This window comes from Argiope bruennichi, chromosome 3 (assembly GCF_947563725.1).
Source record: "Argiope bruennichi chromosome 3, qqArgBrue1.1, whole genome shotgun sequence".
NCBI lineage: Eukaryota > Metazoa > Arthropoda > Arachnida > Araneae > Araneidae > Argiope > Argiope bruennichi.
Genome location: NC_079153.1, coordinates 3023933 through 3050192, shown reverse-complemented (window position 1 = coordinate 3050192; position 26260 = coordinate 3023933). Strand labels below are relative to the sequence as shown.

General features: G+C 32.3%; 1 protein-coding gene across 1 annotated transcript in view; it reads left to right on the top strand.

The window, feature by feature from the left end:
• Positions 1-26260, top strand: part of LOC129964002 (netrin receptor UNC5C-like) — a 353390-nt gene that overhangs the window by 181468 nt on the left and 145662 nt on the right. The window contains exon 4 of the mRNA XM_056078651.1: positions 25528-25692. Coding sequence (XP_055934626.1) covers positions 25528-25692 — 165 coding nt within the window. The remainder of the gene's footprint in view (positions 1-25527; positions 25693-26260) is intronic.

Below are 26260 nucleotides of genomic sequence, written 5' to 3'. Positions count from 1 at the left end.
ACAAGGTAATCGAGAAGAAGCCTTCTCGTATGTAAATTTTTCATGCATTTAAGAAAACTAAAAGCAGCGAGCAAGTATTCATTAACGAACATTGCAGCATTGATGATCGTTAAACTTCATTCGCAAGCAACAAGTCAGATTTCACAAAAATAACTAAAACATGCTAGTGCTCCATCATGCGTTAACCAAATGTTCTTCGTACAATTGTTGGTGTTCCTTGCAGTAAATCCGGAGGAACGTGCTGGAAGACAGCAAGGTACTTTGTGTCGCTGGGGCGTTCGGGCAGAAGATACGGTCCAAATAGATGACTCTGCCCAGATGTTAATATGGGCAGAATCATATGTTGTATGTTCGACGAGATAGTGATGTGGGGATTTTCGAATTTCCAAATATTCGCATTATGCGTGTTGAACACACATTCTCTCGTGAAACAAGCTTCATCTGAGAATAAAACACTAGCAGAAAAATGTGCATCTTCCTGTGTGGCCATCAAGCATCCAGCGTGCGAACTCCACTCGATTTGTGATTTTCACTTAATAAACGTTACCTACGACCCTATGTTTTCTGGTAATTTTTCATATATTTAATGCTTATTATCCTTGCACTGAATTTATCTTTAGAATTTGACAACGCTCTCTGCGAACATCGTTACTGACGTTGCAGCGATGTGTTCTGGTTCCCATTTTAGTTTTTCTTGAATACCTTTAAAACACCCCAGCTCTCACACTACACGCTTTTATCAAATTATAGAATATAAAATTCCTTACATTTTCAAGCTTTTATGTTTCTTCTAGTTATAATATTTTTGCAAATAAGGGTTCTAAACTACTTTTTCGTTTTCGGTAATGTATGACCCTCTAGAACATCAAATCCGCAACTTGAAACAAAACTTTTAAAAATGTGCTTTCGCTTTAAAAAAAATTAATAGTTTAAACACGATTTGTTATTTTTGAATTAATTTTTTACAGTTTCCAACAGTTCTCTGATACCCCATATTTTTTCGATTTTCACCTACTGAACGTCGTTTGGCAACTCATGTTGTGTGGTGATTCTTTATCCTCTTGATGCCTACTATCACCCCTCTGAATCTGTCGGTCGAATTCGGCAATACCTTGTATACACACGCACACGCGCGCGCACACACACAGTTCATTTTTATAAAAATCTATGATAATTCGAAATGTCACATTGATCTTATATTGCTCCATTTATCTGATTCTTAGTATTTTATAACTTAATTGAGTAAATTGAAATCACATTGAGTTATTAATTGTTGGTCTCAAGATATTATTTTACGAACCAATTTAAAACAAATGTAATTGCAAAGGATCATTTAGAGCCTTCTTTTTCCCTCGAATTCTATGATTTTATTGCGAATAAAGGTGCCGCGCCACTTTTTAGAATCCTTTGTATCCAATTTTGAATGTTTCTGCATCCGATTTCAACTATTTTAGAAATAAACATACCACTGGTTTCATTTTTTCTATTAATCTCTACTATCAATTTATTTAAATTTAAAATAAGAGAGCCTTTTGTGAGCACTCTGTAGTTTGTAAGTGACTTTTTCTTTAAGTTCTATAACTCTGCATTTTCTTTTGTGTATGCATAAATTTCTCCGACTTCCCAGTTCCCACATTTAATTAATAGGCTATCTCTACTCATTTATTATCTCTATTCATAACTGTGAAATGATACTGTTCAGAGAATTGAAATTCGAGAAACTAAACCTGGTACCAGCTCATATTATCTAAATTATCTAGGCAGCAGTGTATTAAATGATCAGTAAAAGTATCCAGTAAGTTTTACTTCATTGTATTTAGAACACTTCAACTTGTGGTGATAGATATTAAACCGTATTCTTCTCTCTCCACATCTATGCATGTTCTCTCAATATTTCCCGCCGAAAGATTGATGGCTGCTCTTTTGTAGTACAAATCATACAGATTCTCCCGCCGGCACTTTCGAATCTCCAACTGGTCTTAGCTTTGGCGATGGACGAGAGGAAGTTTAATGACCACTGTCCTTCCATCCATCATTCGATCCTAGGAGTACAAAGAGGCTGATGGACGCGAACCCTCCTCATTGCGGGGGAGGGAAAAGATACACAGCGATCGCATTTCGGTGGGGAGTGCTAAGTTCTGCATTACTGGAAGAGGGGAACGCGATTCTCTTGGGTACAAGCGACATTCAATTTAATTATAAGGTAAAGCGCGTCAAATAGCGAGGAATACTAGGAGGCAGTGCGCCTTGCCTTCCTTCACAGTTGTCTTAGCATGCCTCTGATGCAAATTGCTGTTTGTTTTGAAGATACAGCAATCATGTCATTTTTTCGCGCCTTTTTATTATTTTTTTTATTTTTTAACAGCTGAGTTCTTTTTCAATTTGTTAATAATATTGTTGAGAATACGAATCAAGTTTCTGCGTACATGATCAGGAGGTGTTTTTTTCCCCCAAAAACCTGTTTCATCTGCAGTAACATGAAATCTCCTTTTTTATTGCAATGAAATGCATCGTTTAGCGAATTATTGAATTCAATAATAGTTGGATATTTTACATTACATATTAACATTTGATTTTAAATTGTAGCATATAATTATTTCTTTGCGATACAAATATCCCCCGGGGGCTCCTCGTAATTGAGGATGAGAAGCTTCCGGCATGGTAGTTGGTTCTCGCCACCCCTGTAGGTATAAGAAAAGGTGGACGTGTTTCCTTAGGGAAAGGTTGTACCGTGGCCAATGATAGCACTTAGGATTCTACCACAATTCCCGCCACAACCCAGGATTCAACCGCAGCTCCCACCGCTGTCGCGGTGATCCGGTCATTCAGGTTTTTCCTCGTGCCTTCGGGTGGGTCAGAGAATCAGTCTATGACTTTGCGATACAAATAAAACACCTCTAAAGCTAATATTTGTCTACGTAATTTGCCAGTGGATTTAAAGTTGCGCGTGATAATCATTTTATTTGTTTTTGCTACTAAATAAAAATATGACCCAGTACTGTGATTACTTTCGCGTATGTTTATCGGCGCTTGATCATTTAGCTAAATTTGCAAAGATTTTTTAAAAATAAAAATTATTCATTTAAAAAATGAAAAACAATAGGGCATACAATAACCAATTATTTGAGTCACAAGTCGAAAAATATACATCCAAAAAAATAAAATGCTGGATACAAAATTCCATAGGGAAGAAATAAATAGATACATTGGAGAGTTTAGTGAGAAAACTCAAGTTATTTATTTGTTCAGCATATTTGTTAGTAAGATTCTTTAAGCATACGTTTAGGTCAGACTCATATAAATAATTAAATTTACGATTCTTCTCTTATATTTCTATCAAAATTATTGCAATTTTTTCAATAAGAAAATTCATTTTAACGTAATGTTCGTCTAGAGAAAGATGCATTTCTTACTTGCTATTTGGATCCTAAAAGGGCATTTCTTTTCTAAGAGATTTTAATAATGAAACAATTGACTAAGATTACTAGTTGTCATTGTACATTTTTAAATTGGAAGATGAATGAAATATCGTATCTCTTTGCTACCGAGTGAAGTAAAATGGCTAAGTAGAAGATGTTTCCTTTAGAGGAAAGTCTAGGGATAGAGTTAAATTGGATGACACTTTTCTTTATACGCAGACCCTGCTGAGATTGACTTCATTCTTTAAATGTTTGGCTTTCATCTTTATAGACAATCGTCGATTTCAAGAACGGTATTTTAGTTGAAAATTCAATTTTGAAAAGTAGTATATATTAGCAAATATTTTTAGTGTTTCATGTTGTGACTGAAGTAGAGATAAAGGATCTTAAAAGATATAATTAGATGTATCATATCCTTTGTAGTATAATTGTCCTTAATCGTATAGTATAATTAAATATTTCGAGGTTGGGATTTTACAGTTCTATATCTGGATATTTAGAAATCACATTTCCGTATAGGCTTGATTTGCCCTGTTCTGTGATTTTTTTGTATTTAAAGTTTAAAATATTTCTTTAATACTGCTAAACTATTATAGAACTTAATTTTTAAATACAATTTGTATAACTAAAATTACTTCCTAGCATATAATATTTGAATTTCTTTGTAAAGTTCTAATGAAATCCAGAATTTATCTTTTCTAAATATTTTTACAATGTAGATGAGCAATATCAGGATTTCCTTTGTATAACTTACCTATTCATTCTTAAAACAACGATTTATATTGGCATGGATAGAATCTCTCTCTCTTTTTTTTAAAAAATAGTGAAAGACAAGAAAGAGAAAGAGTTTATTATTATTAATGTAATGTTATTTATTTCGATGTCTTCACTCTTCAAAATGTTGTTTTTTCTTGCATTAAAAAAAATGTCTCTTTTTCTTCTTTCGGTTTTGATAATTTATTTATTCTAATTATTTTTTCCTCATTTTCATATCTTAATGTTTCTCTTTTGTTATTTTATACCTCACATGCTACATATCACTGGCTATACATATTTTAAGTAAATTATGGCACTTAAAGATTAATTTAACGAAACTGTTTTAAAAATACATTTTTGTTGTTATTAGTAACCAGTGGCATGCGATTAACAGTATCCGAAAAGAGAATTTGTGTTGTAGAGAGAATTTGCGCTTTTCGCATCCGATTGAAACTGAAATTCAACACAAAACTACAACTGTATTCTCAAATCACATACTAAATTTCATATATTTAAGTCATCGCGTTTACATGCTTCGGCATCTGCAGACTAACAGATAGTCAACCCCTCATTGGATTTGGTTCAAATTTGAGAGATATTTGCCATATTGATATTAAATCTGGATATTTACTGGTATTCATCTAGCTTTCTTTGATTTCTATCAATCGAATGAATTGACATTCGATTTGCGGACAGACAGACTTCCTCTGAAGGCATTTTGTTCAAATTTCAATAAAAATCTACAGATTTGGTAGTAAGACCTTATACCAAATTTCTAATATTTAGATCAAGGCGTTTTTGAGCTATCTTTGTCACTGACAGACAGAAGTTTTCCAAAAAAATGTGGTTTTTGAACTCGGGGAGGTCGAAAACGTGGAGATTCGTCAAAATCTCGAGTTCGAATTTTTTGACGATGACAGTGCTTTTTCTCTACTTCGTACGCGAGAAAGTAAAAATAAGTAAATAAATAAAATTCCATCAAAATGGATAAAAATTGCTGTTATTTCTTTTTTTTTTCTTTCAAAATAATTTTTTATTCAAATGGTTTCTACTATTTAGTTTTTAATTTATATTTTTTAAATTAATATTATGGAATATATTTTTTACCTCCTAAATTTACTACCACGTGGCCCCCTTTTTATGCAATAAAACTTTATTTAAATGACTCCATTACTTGATAATGAAGCTCCGAATGTATATTGTCAACGAGATATCACAAGCTCAGAAAATTTCAAAATTCAGAACAAATTCGGAAGAAAGTAAAAAGCAACATCGAAATTTAATTTTTACTGTCACATGAATTGAAATGAAAGTATATGAAAAAAAATTTTAGAAATCGTTCTCTTTACCTTAAATATCGTAATCCACGTGGAATTTATAAAGCATTCGAACATTTGAAAAAAAGAATTCAAAGTAATCACCCTAAGTAAATAAAAGTAATAACTTTTAAAAATTTACAGTAATAATACATTGCAGATATTAATCAAGATATTAAGATTTATCTCATCAACGAATTCAAAAATCTTATAATTTTTAAGAGATAAACTTTGCATTGGATCAATAATTTTTTTATAGTTAGATAAGAAAAATAATGAAAGTTAAATATCCCTTAAATATCCTTGGATGAGGATTAAATAATTTTGAAAATTTAAGTTCCTTCAAATCTTCTAAAGGGAAAATAAGAACCGTCTGGCTGCATGCAATTAATTTTGGTTTGGTGGTTTGGTTTTGTGTGGTTCATTGGCGCAAGAGCCATATTTGGCTATACTGCGCCAATTAAATGATAAAAAATATAAAATATGTTTAAAAAATGCACATTCATTAAATTATAAGCAGAGATGTGTAAAGTTGAAAATGCGTGCGTATGATGTAAAAAATGATTTTGGCATCTTAAAATTTAAAACTATGATGCATAAAAATTTGATACAATGATATTATGTACAAAAAAAAATGAAGGTTCAACACAAACATAATTTTAAAAAATGTGCTATATGCAAGTAAAAATGCCAGTAGCTTTTAAGAATTCAAGATATAGATATCCCTTAAATATCCAAATCTTTAGGTGAAGATTAACTATTTTTGAAAATGTAAGCTCATTGGGAGTATTTCAAATCTTCTAAAATGAGGAACCGTTTATCTATGCAACGAATTTTGGATTCATGCTTTATTTATGTGTGTTTGATAAAAGTAACGGAACAAAAATAAGTCAACATTTGAAACAATATTTGTAATCGAATTTCTGCAAACCCGTATTTTTGACCATTGGTGTTAAAATTTAAGTTATTACTTTGATTTTATTTAGATAAGTAAATTTTTCAGTTTTATCCTAATTATTCTTTTGCAAATATTAATCTGTATGAATGGACGTTCATAATTGAATTTTAGTGTTGAACTAATAGAGTTTGTAAACAGCTTTATAAGAAAAATTGTAACATATCTTTCTCAGCACTGAAAAAAATGGTTCCTTCACACTGTATTCCGTTTGTAGCTTTTAGTAAATAGTGTGGGAATTATTTCATCGAATTTGATGGCGACACTATTATAACTAAGCACTGTACGTGTGTAACAACTAAAAAACGCCTACGATTCATGCAAAAAAGAAAAAAAGAAAGAAAGACTTAAAATCTGATATGTTTCAGAATGAATGAAATATCTTCAAATAGTTTCCGTAATTTTTTTTTTTCTTCTTCTTCTTTTTATCATCAATACTGAAGAATCCGTCAAAAGCAGGTGACAAAATCTCTCCTTATTTATTACATTGTTCTGCTTACAGTTTGGGGGTCTAAATTTAAAAATGACGGATTTAAATGCTTGAAAAGTGGATTCTCTGGGATAATTTGTTTTTGTTATTTATAATCTTGCCTATAAATAAATAATAAAAAGTGGCATCCCATTCGAATCGATACTTGTAAGAAACAAATATCGTTGTTGGTGTTGAAATATTATGCACACTGGAGGAATTCCGTAATGGAAAAGGAGCGAAGAAGCCGAAAACTATTAATCTCGGCCCGACTTCCGCCGGGGGCCATCATCATCATTATCTGCATTCTCGGGGACCGTTTTATTTATTGAATCAATTTCTTAACCGCACGTTATATCCCGGGCATAAAAATCAATGGAACAGAACCAGAAAATTGGTCTGAAGCTAAGCGAATGACAGCGCGAAATGGAGAAAGCTTCGAACGTTCTACATTAGAATAGAATGCATTCGGGGTGACTTATTGAGCATGGAGCTTTACGAAATTTCCCAATTGCGATCGATAGTTCCTTTCAGCAATCGTTCGATTTCTTGGAAGACCCCCTCCTCGGCCATCCATCACGGAAGAGCAAATAGGAAAAGCAGGGGGAAGACATGCATGGGGGGTGGGCGGACAGACGGACTGAAGATAAAAAGTCATTCTGTGAGGATCCTTCCCGCCAAGGAATTAAAAAAGATTCCAACCCGATTTATTGCTTTTCGCTATGATATTCGAATCGTGCTCTTGCCGTTCCGGCGAAAAGCAGAAGAGTGTTCCGTGAAAGGAGTAAAATATATTAAATTCTATGGCACTGCGAATCTAGAATGGGACAAGATGGAATAGTCGAATGTATCATACTCGTGTGTATGGGACATACAGATTGTCGGGCTGCAAAATGTTCTTCTCCTTTCAGCACTAAATTCAAAGGACTTTTTCATCTCTCATCGATCTGATGGAATTTTTTGATGTAACTCTCTGTGTTCAAGATATATTTGATGCCATTTGCTCAGCGTTCTTTATTGCTTAGAAGCATTAAGAATCATTCCTAACCAGGATGCACAAATATTGTTTAAAAAAAAACACAGTGCTAACTATTTTCCTACCCTATACGTAATTCACTCGACGAATATTGCATGCTTGCACATTTATTTACAAAAACTTTTTCCTTTTACATATTGATGCTTGTAGTTTGCTGGATAAATCTGTCAAATGCTTTGAGTTAACCTCAAGGATTTAGTTACATCTTCCAACAATTTATTGTGTTCTCTTATCATGTTGTTTGTCCATTTTTACCATGCCCTTGTATGAGTCGTTTGCTTTTAATTAGGGAAGACAGGATTGCTCATCTTAATGGAAAATCGAAAAGGAATTCAAATTTTATCCGCAGTGACTTAAGAAGGGAGTAAATGCTCCTCCATCAGAATAACCATTTTAATAGGATATTTTGATATTTCAGACACACGATTATTATTTATTACCTTTAAGAAATGTTTTGGTCTTCAGAAGAAATGAATATATTTTCCATTTAAAAATTCTAGCTGAAAGATTCTGTACAATAATTGATAATCCATTTCAATCATTCATAAGGCATATTCAGAATGAAAAAAAAATATTCTTTATTACTCCCATTTAACAATGAAGGATCGTCATTAAATAATAAGTGCATAAAATAATCTGCCCCATTTATCGAATGACAGTTTTATACTTAAATCTCAACTAAATCGAAGTAGAGATTAAATTAAAATACAAAACCCACCTGTTGAAGAGTCTCAAGTTTTCTTATAAGGATTGAAAAAGCAATGTATATCTTTAATAGAATGTCATACATGAGTATATTAAATAAATTTTTGTATATTACAGAACATTTTGAAGCTCTATTATTCTAATTTAAGTGATTAACCGAAATAATGAAAAGTTACTTCATTATTATAAGTGTCAAATTAAAATCAAAAGTTAATTTAGATTAAAAGTATCAGAACAGTATTCTCCGTCGCCTATTCCAATGCTTCACACGTTAAAAATATTCTCTTTTATTTTTTGTGTAAATTTTGCTTCAAGTAAAATGTTGCCCGATATTTTTTCTTCATTTACGGATAGCCGAAGTCCCTTTTTCCTCCGTAACATCACATCTAGAGAGAGGCTCATTCTTTTTCTCCACTCCCTCTGGAATATGTGGTCATCCCAACCTTGAGGTCAACCAGGCCGCTTGTTTTCTTTTGGAATTCCTTGCCTTGATGCCATGCGGCTTGGGAACAGACGATCTTTTGTTCTCTTATTCAATCTGATGGATACATCGATTAGATTGAGGGTTGTCTACTGTCCATATTTCGCTGCCCTTTCCCTAGGGATGTTGGCGGCGGGGACTTTGGATTCTCATTTGTTTTCGGGTTCTCGCGTCTGAAGTGTTTGTGTGTTTACCGCTAACGTGCCTCTTGTTTCCTCCCATTTCCTTCCCTATTTTTTTTTTTTTTTATCTTGCCGGAAACAGAAGATTTAATATTCGGCCGCTTTTAAATGTACACATTGTAGAATGGCTTGTGTGCTTAGACTTATAGGAATGTGTACAATGAGCGAAAGATGGTAAAATGTATTCGGTTCTTTTATTATTATTATTATTTAAAAGGGGCGTCCTGTATGGTTTTTCAAAATAGTTTCATAACTTTTGCTACCGAATCTTATTCAAGAATTTTTTAAAAGAAATTTCTATTTTATGAGGAATTATTTTGTAACTGGTAAATTTTTACTCGGGTACAGATGGTTATCATCAGCCTTATTCCTAGAACTGTAACTTAGTAATTTAGTTGATTGAAGTTATAATCAATTTATCTATCAAGTATGTTCCATATGAAATGCCAATTAAAAACATATCTGTCACCAATTCTAGCGCAATTCAACAAGATGAAAAGTGCACAAACAAAAATAAAAGTTGTCCTTTCTTTTATACGATGTTAATAAAACAGACATTTCATCTTTCTTAATGGATCTCTCATCAAGACTTATCTTATATCTTTAAACGATTTTTATATATTTCGTGTATTTCGGAAATGGGCCAAATTTTATATTTATATAAAGTTTAAGTTTATCTATATAGATGACTTTCCTGAAAAAACGAAATGTTACCTACAAAAAAAATTATAACTAGCTGTTAGAATAAATATATTCAACTTCAACTTCGAAGTGTGGGCAGGGCAGGATCGCAATCAGAACAGCATGAATAACTCTGGTAAAGTCGCTTTTTTTACTTATGTATTCATATATGATATTTTTGCTTATCGGTTTAAGTATATAAATGTCTTCCCTGAAAAAAAAAGCATTTTTATAACTAACCATTACAGCCTTTTTCTCTCTGCTCTCATGCTGACAATGTCATATAGCGCCATCTCGGACCCGATTTCGCCATGGTAAAAATATAAGTAATGATAGATAAACTGTAAAATGAATACTGTGATATAGCAGATTGTTTCGAATAACACGTTAAATATATGTGCATTCATGTTTTTTTTACTGAAATTACCAATACATATGTAGATAAGATTTTTAAATATTCACATGTAATCAGTATGTGATTCATATCGAAACATTTTCTAAAAAAACGCTTATTTTTACGATATTATTTATTAAATTGTGCAATTCCGAGTTATAAAAATGTGAACGACATTCAAATGTTTTTACTTCGATACATCGCAGCATAGTAATCTTTTAAGTTTGATTTGTCAGTCTTTATTTTATTTTTAAAATTTATTTTCAATTATATGAAGGATAACAAGAAAAAAAAATCCACTTTATATCGTCTCAATGCTTGAACATACAACTCCAGTAATAAAAACAATAAATTGTATTTATAAAATATGCTTATAATGTTTTCTAAAATGATTGAAATAAGAGAAAACATTGCGGTCTTGGTTTGAAATGGCTTCTGAAATGCCCTTTTTTAGTGAACACCTACTACCCAAATAGTTACCGCGAGCTAAATTTGGTAGCTCCAAATTTAGCAATCTGCCTTTTAGGGCGCTTTGCATCTCGCACTTTATGAATGATATTTAATCTATTAATATGTTAAAGCCAACAATGCTCTTAATCTGATAAAAATTCACAACTGTGGCATTATGGACCGGCATATTGTTCTAGCAATGTTTGACTAGTTCACGATCGGCCGTAGTGATCATTCGTGGGGAAGAAAATATTAGCTATCACTTTGGTAGTGGTGTGTTACAATTTGTTATAATGATGTATGCCATGTATCCATGAATATTTTAAAAATCAGTCTTCTCTGTCATTTGATTTCATTGCGACGTCCCAATAAGGAATAGAATTCAGTCATCGGAAAGATAACAGAAAACAAATGCGTAACGTGAGAACTTTGTTAAGATATTGAAACAATCGTTTGATAAAAGTCCGAGACACGCGTGCAAAATGATGGACATCAAACGTGAATCCTATCACTAAGAAATTGATTTGTTTCTGGATTTTCATAATTATAACGTCTTTCTTGCAAGGAAAGTACATGGGAGATTCATGAGTTTAGTAAGAGAAATCATGCTGTCGAGAAATGGGCCTATTTCCATTTACCTAGATTGCTTTACTAATTTCATTCACTCGCCCAAGATTCTAAATTGAGCTGTCTGGCAAATACTTTCAAGACAGTTAAAAAAATTGCGAAAATAAAAGCCGCCTTAAAAAAAAGTCTTGGTACCTCTGCCGGAAAAAAAATATATGAATCGTTTGTCTCTTTATCGTTAAGAAAACCAATATTGGGAAAATATAAAGACTACAAAAACCATATTCGTAAAATTAATGTTTCCTTGATAATAACATTGTCGATTTAAAAAAAACACACTAATAAATCATTATATTATTTACGAACCGTTAATGATATAGCAGTGTAATGAAAGCTATAAAAACATCAAATGCTTATTTTATTTAAACTGATGGTCATTACAAAAAAATTTTTCGGGATAAAATGCTGTTTGTTAAAAAAAGTCGAGTCTACTAAATGCTTCGTTTTTTTTTTTTTTTTTTTTTTGACATCACCCATGTGAAACTCAAATTGAAATTTGATCTCTTGTTTTTTTTTTTTTTCATTGTTTCTTGTTTAAGGATGGACTGCAAATCTAATGACCTATTAGTTTCATTTATATCATTATATTTAGTATCACGATTTTTTTCATACCGTAAAAAGAAACAGAAACTGAAAAATACGTCATATTAGCGTTGAAAAATTCCATCACCCTTCTCAAGCGGCAAATTACATACTTCTTGGGAAACACTGTCTTGGCCAGCTGTCATTAATATCCTCCTGCCAAAAGATTTGAACCTCTTCTGCGAGCCAAATTTTGATAAGGCAGCGTCTTTAACCGTGGAAGCCTTCTCTCGAGGGGGATCCCCGTCCTCTGAAAGAGACGTCCGCGAAGGAAAAAAGCCATAATCATTTTTTAAACCTCTTCTTCCCATTATTTATTAGATGGATTGACGGGTAGAGCACGCCTCACCAATCGGTCATTACAGTCCCCGGCTCCCTCCGCTCCTACCGCTGCCAACATTCTTTCGCTTGGGAAGATGCAATATTTAAAAAGAAGTGAAGTGAAACAACTGACTTTATTGCGATAGACGAAAGGTTCTAGAGAAGAGCCAGGGGTATCGTGACAATTTTTCTAGTTCAATTATTACTGGTAGATGTAAGTTTATGGGAAAATGGATTCCAGTTTTAAACTGTATTTAAGAGTCCTTCAAATCTTGGTTTCGTATTAATTCTAAAATACATTCGTCACGACTCAAAGATAGCAATAATCCTTCTGTAGTCCTATAGTAGCTTTTCAGCAATAGCAGGAATTCTGGAATCGTCGGAACATTTCGAATGTTAAACACTTATTTATTGACAAAAAACAAAAGAAAAAGAAAATTGGATTTTTATTTCAAATCAGGAATGCTGTTCCATTAGGAATCGAATCTAAAATTAGAACCATCACTGATGTGGAATACCTCGTCATACGGATAGCCAGACTAAGGAATTTAAACTTAATTTTTTGTATGTAATTTCTTAACAATTAAATCTATTTTATGCTATCTCAATAAGAGTTATTTACCAATAAGTAAAATTTAGGAATGTGTGTTCATCAAATTGAAGTTTGGACACTTCTGAGACAAACAATGAATATCTGGGAAGTCCGAATACCTTCATTTTAAATACTTACAATTGACTATAATAAAGTTCTTTATTTATTGCATAAATTGTATAATTTCATCTCCGCATTTATAAATCGAGTAGCAACACGTAACATAGTATTCAACTCCATAAATTAGCAAAATGGAACAGCGAACGTCTAGAATCCATCTTCACTCATCAAAAGATCGTGAGTTCAAGTTAGGATTTCTTCAAAGATACTCCGTGTGCTCGGGTTTGGTGGAAGCTGTGCTCCGGATAAAGATACTCCGGGTACTCGGGGGCGAATCCTTGTCATCGGAAATTTTCAGACGAATCTAATTTGTAGAAATTATTTTCATTAATAGTTCGTACCTACCTGCCTTTTATTTCCAACGAATAATTTTTGTGTGACAAATAATATGCCATCTTAAAAGTATTGTCATTTAAAAAACTGATCATTTCTAATATATGGTTAAACATAAAATCATGTTGAATCTTTAAGCAAACTGTTTAGTACCTAATGAATGACATGTTTTTAAGAAAACAAAACTTTTTGATACAGATTTAGAAAGAACATGGAAAATAAATAATATTCTTAAGTTTAAAGTGTGCTTGTAGTGTCCTTTTTGTATACTGAAACTACGTGCATGTCCAGGCAGAATAAGCAAAATAATATATTTTAGCGTGTTTCTTAAAATATAAATATCGTGTCATTTATGTGGCCTATTTTCTTGAAAACACGCCCAAAAAATAAGTTTTTGACAAATAATATTTTTGTAGAATTCTCATATTTCAAATAAATAAAACTCTAATTATGACCATCTAATTGCTCTACGAAGAGAAATTTGAAACGCTTGACGAAACGGGTCAGAAAATGACGCGAATAGCCATTGATTAATGGTTTAATGAACAGAGGTTGTTTTTGTGTTTTGGACAAAACATCTGAGAAACTTCATGTTTGTCAGATGTGTCATTTAATCTTTAAAGTATTTGCTTGGTTGACAACGGATAAAAAAAATCGACGCTTCCAATTATAATAAACTATTTTTCCCATTTGAAGAGAAATTCGAAACGAGCATTGATGGCAAACTCTAGGAAGTAATCTTCAGTAACAAGATAATAAACAATTTAATCGGGCCCTTTTTTTTTGTCTGAAATAATATCCGAGAATTTTTTTAGATATTTCATTTTACCTTTTAAAAAAGTCGGAAATGTTTTTTCTTCGACTTTCTACTTTTGCTGCATAATAATATCTCTTTCAATTTATGGGGAAAATGATTTCCGTTGCGTATTACTCAAACAGTCCTTATAGTTTCGTTGTAACCGGTTTCATTTCAGTGACAAACGTACCAGAGTTTCAAAATGACACGATAATTTCACATTTTATTTATTTTTCTTTGATTTTTGTGTTGATCGTCAGTAATTTCAAGAAATATTTTCCAAAACGAGGAAAAAAAATCGCACCTTCAAAATTTATAAGACTATATTTTCAACAATGCCATATCGATTGCTGTATTATTTTTCCACCGACTTCGATCATTTTTAAGTTTTATTTTTAACTTCGGGCACGACATCTTGCACAAGAATAAATGAATTAATATCATGGCTTGTGGCAACATGCAGACAAGTAATTTTATTAATAAAAATGTATGGAAAATGTCTGTAAGTAATTTCATATCATAGTGAGAAAAAAAATCGGAAATGTGTTTTTGGAAAACCGCTACTTTAAATAGATGGAATTGATCCAAAATTCGAAACACGTATGCAATTTTAGTGCGAATACCACATAGCAAATTTCTTCTTTATACTTCCTTGCATTTTTAAATGACCATGTTCGTCTACATGACGGATTACAGATACAGTGACAAAATTGTTCCGAGTTCTATTTATTGAGGTCTAAAATATCGAAATCAAAATCCCAGAATTGAACTTTTTTGACAAGCACAATACTTTTTTTTTATTCATTTGATATTCGGCAAAATAAAAATAAATATTCCGTGAAAAACAAATGAAAATAATTGTTTGATTCCAATCAGCATCCGACAGTCCCGTAAATCGAGATGAAGACAGTCTAAAAACCGACAAGAATCGGAACAAAACAGTACTGAAAGTATTTATTTTCCATCTCCTTTTCTCTCCCCCCCCCCCCTCTTTTGTGCCTTTTCTGTTTCAAAATGGCGCTTTTCCTTCTCTGTAATTTGGGCTTCACTTCGTGCGTGACAAAGTTGCGGTAGAAATGGTTTTTGTTCTGTACGTGATCAGAGGTTCACTTTCTTTCGTTTTTTTTTCTCATTTTGCTTCGTTGTAATTATCGTGAAATGAAAGTTTTCAGCGGTCCAACTTTCCGAAATGAAGCCGCTGCCGAACCATATCTTTTTCAGAGCGAGTGGACCGAAGTGTATTTTATATTAACCTTTTCTGTGTTGGCGCAGGCATAAAACGGTTTCTGTCTTCAGAAACTTATTTCGATTATTTTCTACACAATCAGGTCTCGCCGTTAAAACTGCTCATCTATGAGAAACGTTCAGAAACCGGTAGTTTCTTTTTTTAATTTCGTTTGAGTACTTTTGATATACCTTATCAGTCCCGCCGTTTTCGATCTACTTCAAATATCTCATTGAGTCCAAGAAACAATTTTTGTCGTAAATGAATAAAATACATTCGAGTCATTATTCTTCAGAATATGCGTGATGCTTACGAAATCTCTTAGCATTAGAGGCATCAAAACTGTCTCATATTGCCAGTTTGTTAATTTATTTGGTGATGGATTTTTTTTTTCTGATTACAATATTGATTGATTTTATTACGATAACTAAGCAGTAAATTTATAGAATGCGTTCCATTAATATTTTTTCTACATAGCTTACAAATTTGTTAAGAAAGCTTACAACATAATTTAGTATTGCCAGAAAATCAGTAATCAACATATATTTTAACTCATTGCGTATCGGTACGCAATAATCGTTTTCTCGTTTTAAGTAGGCCGAACGAGATATCTCGCGTTCATGTTTCTTCGACTAAATCAATGCATAACCAGAGGCAAATATTTAACACATGAAGGACCGCAAAGAAATCAGTAAGACATACGCCTGAAACAGCACGTTTTTGGGCAAACTTGTATGTACTAAAATCATCATAACTTTAATATTTATGAAGCAATAACAGACGGGACACGCAACACGAGAAAACTTGTGAGCGCTCTTTAATGTTTTAAAACAAGAAACTGCTGCAAATCGTGCCGAACACCATTGCACAAGGGAATATGCTTTACCAAATATCACACTCTAAAGCATTATTCAAGTCTGTGAAATAAATAAGAGTTAAAATGTAAAAAATCATATAATAAATAGATGTATAAAATGCATAGTAATATTTAAGAATACTTTATGTAAATATAATACCAAATGCATATTAAAAAATGTGCGTATATGCATCCTATTGCTTGTCAAGCATGCTTTTAGAATGTTCAAAAAATGTGCGGGCCCTGGGAGCGCGCAGAGCGCCGAACGCATTGTGTTGACATACTAGCAGTTAATCACTGTTTACTCTCTGAGTTTTTTTTTTTTTTTTCTAATATCTGAGGCTTCACATTTTTCGATTTTCTTAAAAGTTCTGGTTTTCTTTTCTGCGTTTTTTCAGGAGAGGGAAAAAAAACTGAGCTGTGGTTCTCTCGAAAAAATATAATCTTTACCTCTCGTAGACATAAGAGTGCACATTTAACGTCGGAAATGTTGTCTCTACATTTTGCATCTAAATATTCTCGATTGGCGCTCACAAAATCTCCTTTAAAAGCCTTGCAGATCACCCGAGCTATTTGTCCCAGTTTCTTTTTACTTTCTCTTTTACGTACTACACAAAGAAGGATGTCAAAACAATACAAATGAAAGATCTTTGGCGAATGTTTCAACATTTTTGAGTCTGAAAAAAATATTTTTGGAATGATGTGCACGTGATAAACTCCAAAAAATAATAATGACAAAAAGAAAACTCTGAATTAGAAGGATGACATTTTTTGTATTCCTCTTGAACCGATTTCTATTCAATTTGGCATGAAATGTATTCAAAGGAAATCTGTCTGGAATTTGGATTATGAGTGACCATATAGAAAAACGAATTTTTATTTGTTCGTATTTTATGCACTGTTGTACAATTCATCCGATGACGAAAAAAACTTTGCCAATGGATTGCTTGCACTTGATATATTCATATCACTTCACTAAATATATTCATTGTCGACAAGAAAATAAATATCATTCTTTCTATCATTCCTATTGAAACAAGACAGCTATTTCAAATTTCAAACGATATTTCCAAAATTATTTCTTCTGTGGCAGCAGCGCGCCGGGTACCAGCTAGAAATTTTTAAAAAAACAAAGAGAGCTAGCTGGTTGGATAAAATTTGGTACACAAACAAAAATGTAGATCGCTATCGAATTTCGAACTAAATTCGTCAAGGGATTCACCATCTGTTGGTCTGTCGTTTTTTTAACAAGTGTGAAAACGCAAATATATGAGATTTTTTAAAAACTTTTTTTTATGACAATTGTTATCCTTTGTCAGATTTGGATTTTAATAAATAAGTGCCCAAAATACGCATTCGATCTTAGTGTACTTTTGTATTAAGTGCATTATAGCTATTAATCGCGAAAACAATCAGCGCTAATAAACTCTTCTGTAACTAACGTTTACCGATGGCATACGATTAATAATACGCCAGCACATTTATTCGAAAGTATGCGAGAAAGTTTCGGGGGGGGAGGAGGGATTACACCCGATGATTGATTTCGTTAAGTTTATGTTTTCAGATAATCATTATTTCAAAACAAAATTTATTTATTTATTTGTGTCATCTTAAACGGAAAAATGTCTATTTGGTTGTCGTATTTTAATTTCCATGTAATTATGAAATTATTTTTTGTTACAGCGTTGACTACTTTCCCACTGTTAAATATATTTAATATTTTGCTTGTAGAAGTGGCAACGCACTTATAAATAAACGTCCATTTTTATAAAAATGTTCTACGTTACTGACACATTTCATCATTAATATGGTAAGCACCTGCGTAAAAAAATTAATTTTTTACTCGCAGCAAAAATTGTTAAACAAATACCATTCTAAGTGCTTTTCGGTATTTATGGTTTTAAAATTATTGAATACTTGGTTACATTTTTCACTTGAAAATTATATCTATGAGTTAGAATGAAAAGAACTCATTCATTCAGAGAGTTCATGATTCATTCAGAGTCATGGGAAGAACAGAACTCGGGATGTTATGTATTAGTAGTGTACGTTCCGGATAAGGGGAACTGGTGGCACAAAAATATCATATAATGAACTAATGGAGTGTTTTTCCAATCATAGCCGTGGTATACATTTGTCACCACTAAAAAGCGGTAGGGGAATGCAATTTTCAGTTTTAAAATAGTTTGAAAATTTAAATGCTAATTTTATTGATGCATGAGTAGTAAAATGAGTTTTAAAGTTTTTAAAAAAATTAATTTTTACAGTTTATTTCTTTTCTTCTTTTAGGATAGATCATTCTTCTTATTCTGAAATATTTATTACCGAGATTGCCATTTCTATACCAAATAGTTATTCTTCTAGTGTATACTGTAATCATTTAACTCCAATCAATGTGTATTTAAACAAACGCTTAATGAAAATATAGATATACAATTTTGAGAGTTTTCGTTTCACTTTCAAAGAAGGCCTCTTGTTAAATCTTTAAACTGCTGAGCATTCGCAGTCCAGCATATTCTTCAACGGTTCTTTTGATCTGAACCATCTCGTTTTATGCCCAAAGACAGAACCTGTGATTCGATCGGTAACGGTTTAACGGTCCAAATTGCTCGGGATTCTGCCGCGGGGATTCGATTTCAGAAGGAGAACGGAAACTCAAATTGAATTTTCCTTAATCGCTCGCACAGGCATTCACACCACTTTCTTCTATTTCACCCCTTATCTCGCCCCCCCCCCCAGTTCCAATTTGACTTCATGCTGCCTGAAGGTCCGTGGTATCCCCTTTGGTCTTTCTGTCCTTTACTGTCGTGTTTTGCCCGTGGGGTTTTGAACCGTATCTGATACGACACAAATCTTAGTCGGCACAAGCACTTAGTTAAGGAAATTAAAGTGTCCTTACATAATAATTTAAATGCAAACTCTTTTTTCAATATTTTTCTCTTAGCAGTTCAAATAAGGTATTCATTTCTGATGTCTATAATCAGCAGTTTGATGTAAGAATATACACTTATCAAAAATGTAGAAGGACAATCATTTTATGTAAACTGTGTTTTATATTTTTATCCTGACTATCAGATTCTTATACAGATTTTATTTAACTATCTTTTCTTTTATTTCATCTAAAAATAAAGTTTCTATCTTGATGCTAATTAATAAAAACTAATATATATGATTTCCACTGTATAAAAAAAAGTAGATATGATAAAAAAAATTTATTCTATTGATTGCTCAAGCAAAAGAATGACTATAGCCTTTTCTTTATCTGATTTGGTCAAGAAAAGTTTATTTCGTTAAAAATTGCATTATATATATATATATATATATATATATATATATATATATATATATATATATATATCACAATGGCTAGAGAATTACCTTTAAATAAATTTCAAAGAGGCTAAATTTTTTGCATATAAAAGTCATAATAAATATGTTAGAGTGATTGATAGTATTCTGCAAGTCAGTCCCAATACATTTTCTAACTTCATCAGAAATCCAGATAAAATGGATCCAGAAAGAAAACTGGCAAGTCTAAACCGTTGACATCTCATAATGAGAGAAAAGAAATTTCTCACAAGGAGTGGAAATGTTGCCAAGGCTCGAAACCAAACAGGACTTACTCATATGTTAAAGCAAATAGTTCACGACAAATATTCAAAAAAATTCATTATCAAAAAGCAGACACATCCTTCGAAAATGGAATCAGACAATCTTGGGTTAAGGAACATATGTCATGAAATGGATTTCTGTGATATTTTCAGATGAGAAGCAATGGACGGTCATCAATATTCTGGCATTGTCCGAAGGATAAAGGAAGGTTCCATTTAGATCGACAAATGGAGAGGAAGTTTAATGGCCCGGTTAGCGGTCGTACATGGAACAAGTCTGGTCCTTCTCAATAGTGGACAAAAGTATACAGACTGTTGTGAAGTACTGAATTCTGATCTTCTTTCTCATGGCTCCGAATTTGGAGGATAAGAGTTACTGTTTCAATTAGATGTAACCACCATTCTCACAGCCAATACAATTAAAAATGAGTTCGTTGCAAATAATGTAATGTTTTTACCATGGTCAGCTAAAAATCCCCGATCTTAATATAGTAGAAAATATCTGGGCCATGTTGGTGTGTCGAATATAAGCTAGTGGAAAAGAATTTGAATCTATTAATAAGATTGAGAAACATTAAAAAGCTCATGGAACAATTTTGGCTGAACAAAATTCCAATCTTTGTATGATTCATCGCCAAATATAATATCCCAGGTCATAACAGATAATGGAAGTTTTCACTCATATCGTCTGTATTTCATTCATTGTATTATTGTCTTTTTTGCCGAATTTCAAATGGAAGAAACTATTTCTTTTGTTCTTTAATATTTTATTTTTAAATATCATGGTAAAGATACTGATTTTTTTTTTTTTTTTTTTTGTTAAATGGTTTGTAAAATGTTACTTACAAAAATAATTTCGGTGAAAATGAAAGATTCCTAAGGACATCTAATATCCTTCTACTATTTTATCGCGGTGTAAGTTATATATGGTTTAAATAATAATTTGAATGATAATACCAAGACAACGAATTATATAATTCTTCGATATATAAGGAAACTAGGTAGTTAACTTCTGTAATTGAAAAAAATGACCTCTCTTGATGGACTAGTGACATTTTAATATAATTTTTTAATAGTATCGAACTCTTTCTCAATAGGGAGTTATTTTACTTGGAAGTCACAAACACACATTCACATAGGGTCTCTTAACTCTCCACAACATATTGCTGCATTCCTCCCCGTTGTTGTTGTACCTTCATTTTTCTGCTATAGAATGCTCAGTGGATATCAACATTAAACTGGCTCTGAGGATTTGACGCGTATCATGTGAACATGTATTATTCCGCGATAAGAAATAAATTATTATCAAATTTTAAATAACCTCTTAACACATTTGTATGTCGATAATAGATTACTCAGAGAATCATTTCGAGTTTTATCCTGATGGACTCCAGCCAGTTTTAACACACATTCGAGCACCTCATTCAACGAAAAACTTTATTATACTCCCTTCAAGATAAGTAATAAATTAAGTGAGTAAACCATTTATGGGACCTTGCTTTTCTCATTAGGTAACAGTCATTAGCGCTCTCATAAAAAAAATTAATTGGTGAAAAAACAGTAGTTTAAGCGGTTTTTACGGCACTCATACGCCTGTCATAAATACAGAAATTTCGTTTCATGTCTTCTTAAGAGGATGTAATCACAAATGATTTGGAGTTTGGACAAATTGCATTGGAAGTAGGCCGGGTGGAAGGGAGCAATTAAGTGAATCAGTAGAGAACAAATGTTTTCGTTCTAACACATACATTAACGAAAGGGTCATTAATGAATACTTTAGAGTCATTTTTTTTTTGTTCCTGATTTTCTATTCTTTTGTTTCTTTTAAATGGGAGCGTTGATTGAAATAAGCGTCATTCATGATGATTTGAACCTATTGGAATGAATCTACGAACTTTCATTCTTAATATTCATTTTTTTTATCTATTGTAATGAGGATTTCGTTTGATTTCAATGGCCAAATGTTCAGTCAATCTTCATGTTGTCGATGGATTCTTGAGCTATGGGCCGGAATCCCGAATAGCTGACAGGGCATCCAGTTACTTCAAAGACATCAGCTTCAATTCTGTTGAAATCTGCATTCTTCTTTCATGACCGTAGACGTTTCATGCGAAATTATAATTAGGTGATGTTCTTATCACCTCATAAAAGATATGTGTTTATTTTTCAGTTACACAATCTTTGCTTCCTCTAAACATGTGCATTTACTCTCTGAGCTGACTTGAATTGTTTTCATGGGTATTTTCTACAATCATAAGTGAATCCTTCTCCATCATTGTCATGGAACGGTGATTTGAAAATATAAGCTTAAGCTATGCTTATTTCAAACTTTCAAGAAAAAAAACGGTTTTACGGTTAAACAGTTAGTATTATACGTTAGTAAGTTGTGATTTCATTTTTAAAAAACCTTCATCCAGAATGACGACACACTTTTAAAATGGCTTTCTTTTAGAAATTTAGTTTTATTTGTGATAAGAAAAACCGAGTTTGTGATAGAAAGCAAAGTTTGTAATGTATTTATAGGATAGCAACTCACATTTCTCATTAATAATAGCATTAGTATTGAAGTTTTGGATACTTTAAAAAAAATTATAATCAGTGAAAAGGGGACTTGACTATAATGTTTTTATCTAAAACTAGAAAGAAAAACTTAAAAGACATTTTTTAGCCTAACAGTTTTAAGTAGATAATCATATTGAATCGGATATCGTTTTTTTTTCTCTCTCTTTTTTTTTTCTCGGGAAAGTGAAGATTTCCGACTTCCAGTCACTTTCTCTCCATCTTTGCAACTGCTTCATTCGCGTCTTCTTCTTCCGTTCATTTCTCCTTCATTCTTCCTGAGCGCCAGATTCCATTCCGATGTCTCCCTGATGGCTAATCCATCAAAGTGTGCGGTTGCCTCCCACTTTTTGATTACCGCTTCATTAAATAAGAACTTTTACACTTGTAGAGGCTCTCTCTTTTCGCCATCTTTCTTTTCCTCTCTCTTTCTTTTTTGAACAGCCTTTTAGTTTTCGGAGTATAAGTTTTCAACCATTTCTCTCTTGTCTTCTCATTTGTAATGCAAGGAATTTTATTTCGGTGATGAGCTTTAGTTTTGTGGAAACAGAACAAATGGAGTTATTTGCCCGTGTGAAATAGAGACTTTTAGTGATTCATTCTAAAAAAGAAGTACTTTTTTTTCTTTTCTAATCATTATTTCAGATGACTTTGAAAGCGATATTAAAAGTAAAAATAATAAATTTTTTCAGCGATTGCATTTATGATCCGTTTGTTCAGTCTATTTGATTATTTATATCGCCATTTTTTATTTTCTGGTATCTCTGGTGTGTGTGTGTGTATGAAATTGTTGGTCTGTATCTAATTTAGTTTAAATCTTCGAAAGAATGCAGTATTTCAGTGTTCGTCTGTTTGTGTATGTATGAATGCTGTTCATCAAAAACATAATAAATATTGCGAACAGTTAATGAATTGTTTCTTATAGTCTTAATAATAAAATTGCAGAATTATATGGATTTTTGGCCCCATTTGGCCAATGGGAAGAGATTTCAAATGCATACTCAATTCTTTTTATGATGGCATGAAGATAAACTCAAAATTTTCTACATTGTATTAGTATAAAAAATGGGAGAGAGAAACAAGAAAATCTAGATATTCGTAATATAAAAATGTGAGAGAGAAGCAAGAAAATCTTTTGTATATGGTTGATCATTTTAGGAACAATTCGAATAACGAATATCTTTTCTGCTAACGAATATCTTCTGTGATAGGATATTGGGTTCATGAATCCACACACTGAGCTTTAAATCTCAAAATAAAATATTCTTTTCCTGGGAAGTTGTTGTTAGCCTAATACTTTTGTTTCATTCCGGAAGTGTCACGGCCAGATGTCTCTCTCTCTTTTCTTGTTTTGTTCTGCACCTAAAATTAGCGCTTAGATATTCTTGCTTGATCCAACATCTAATCTCCGAGAGTGCTAGTGTTGATTACATCTTTATTGCTTCATCTTGCAGCACATAGCCATAATTTTGCCATTAGGAGTACGGGAAGATATATTTTTTTTCTCTGACCACCATCCAAGGATTGAAGGGAAAGTTCTTTTTGGCTTAGTTGAAAAAAAAAAAAGAAAGTTCGAACCATTAGTAAACAAGATTCTTGTATAAAAAGTTCATCTTTTCCAATCTGTAGGACTAGATTCTTCCTCTCAACAATATTTTTAGTAAGCAAATTTAGATCCAAAAATGAAAACTAATTCCACGAAAGGATTTTTAGGAAGTAATAGTATAGCGGTGATTAAGTATGTATTTTGCTTCAAAGATTAATTTGCGACAATATATCCGGCGCAGTTTTCTCCTGTTTGGTTGCTAATGGACTAAGCAATTTCAGGCGACATGAGGATTAAAGCTTTTAACCTCACCACGCACTTAAAGCGCGCGCTTCTACGCTTAATATGCGCATTGCTACTAGCGTCCAGAGTTAAGAACGTTCATTTGTGCGTGTTATTAAATAAAGTAATTAAATAAACTGTAAAATTAACTGTAATTAAATAAAGATTTTTTAAAAATGTTTTTAGAAGCAAAAATGCAACTCGATAATTAAATTGGCATCAATAAAATGATTTTTTTATTTATAAACTGATGCAATAATCGCTTTCCGCAAATAACATTTTTGACAGCAAGTTATGGTATTATTCTTATGTGACATACTTCAGAAAACCAAATGATTTTTTTCATATAAATTAAAATCAAATATTTATGCCTTTATTTGGAATTAGAGGAAGTCATTCCTATTTATTTCGTGTGTTAGAACCAAATTAAAATCGGGATTCCACGAAGAATATGCTCTTCAGTTTAAGTACTTTAACATCATAAATGTATTTTTCCAAAAATTCGCTCGCAAAAATAACTTTTCCTCTAAATGAAAGTTTCTTTCCAAGAAAGTCCTCGTTACTTGCAGGAAGGAATCGGCTGGTGGGGAGGAATCAACTTGGGAAAATCACCTGTTTTGTCAAAGGGGCTGAAACGCGGTAATGGCTTGCCCGTCTCACCTGCGAGTTGAAGAGATGAGTTGTCGTCAGTAGAAGCGGAAGAGATTTCTGGAGCTAAAATGAGTTAACTTTCTCTTTAACACAACGCATTCTCCGAGATGAATTCTATTTTCCGAAAAACCGAATATTTTAGCCATTTTTTTTTTTCAAATACTTTAGAATTATTTGTTATCGCCGTTTATAATTAATTCTGGGCTTTTAAAAAAAGCACTTAAAATTTAAATTTAAAATATTTAAAACGTTAAAAAGGGGATTAAATTTAAAATTGTTTCATAAAAAAATAATTTTAAATTTATTTTAAAGAAAAGTCATTTCGAATAATAAGGGTTTTATTAAGATGCAGTGTCATTATTCATTACGAAACTAACGAAGTGAACTAGGTTAATTATAATAAAATAATTGTTGTGTCATGTTTTTATTTCACTACAGTCCTTTATATAAAACAAAATATCTAAATAAACTAACAGTTAATTTCTTTTTAATTCATTTATTAAATACATTTCATTTTTAAATTTCCTAGTACATTTTTGGTAGCTTTTCCTACGAGTAATCATCTGAAGTTATTTTTTACAGCTGTGGATGGACGATGGACTTCGTGGTCATCTTGGTCAAGTTGTGGTCCGGATTGCAGACATCACCGCCGACGCTCGTGCACCAATCCCACTCCCTCAAATGGGGGGCGGTACTGCCCCGGCAAAGACGTTTCCACATCCAATTGCACGGGTGGTCTATGCAAATGTAAGAGAGCATTTTGATACGTTTATTATTTTTGTTATGATGTAAGTCAACAATCGACAAAGTTGAATCCTATATTTAATTGTTCATTTTTTATTGTGCTCGAGACGAATATTTATAAACGTACCTGCTGTCTAAATTTAGGAAACGTATTAGACAGAAGCCATTGCATTACGCGGAGAAGCATTTTCTGTCCCAAATTTTTTTCCTACAAGATAGGACCTTTCATATGGGAATGAATCGATTATTGATCGTTAAATTCTTAAAATATTGATACTAAATTTTATACCGTTGAATTATTTTATATCAAATTCCGATCGAAATGAATAAGGTGGTTCCAGACTCACTATATTCTAAATGAGCACCCATTAGAAAACTGAAAAAATGGGATATGCACTCAAACAATAATGGTTACATTGCTGTCTTTCTCTCTGTTTGGCAATTTTCAAAGAGTCATTTTCAGGTGTATCAGAAATACCACTGGTTTCTGCGCAACGTATTTTCACTGACGATCAAGCGACGGGCAATTCGTCGTCCATTCCATTCATATTCATTTCAATGAAATAAGCTG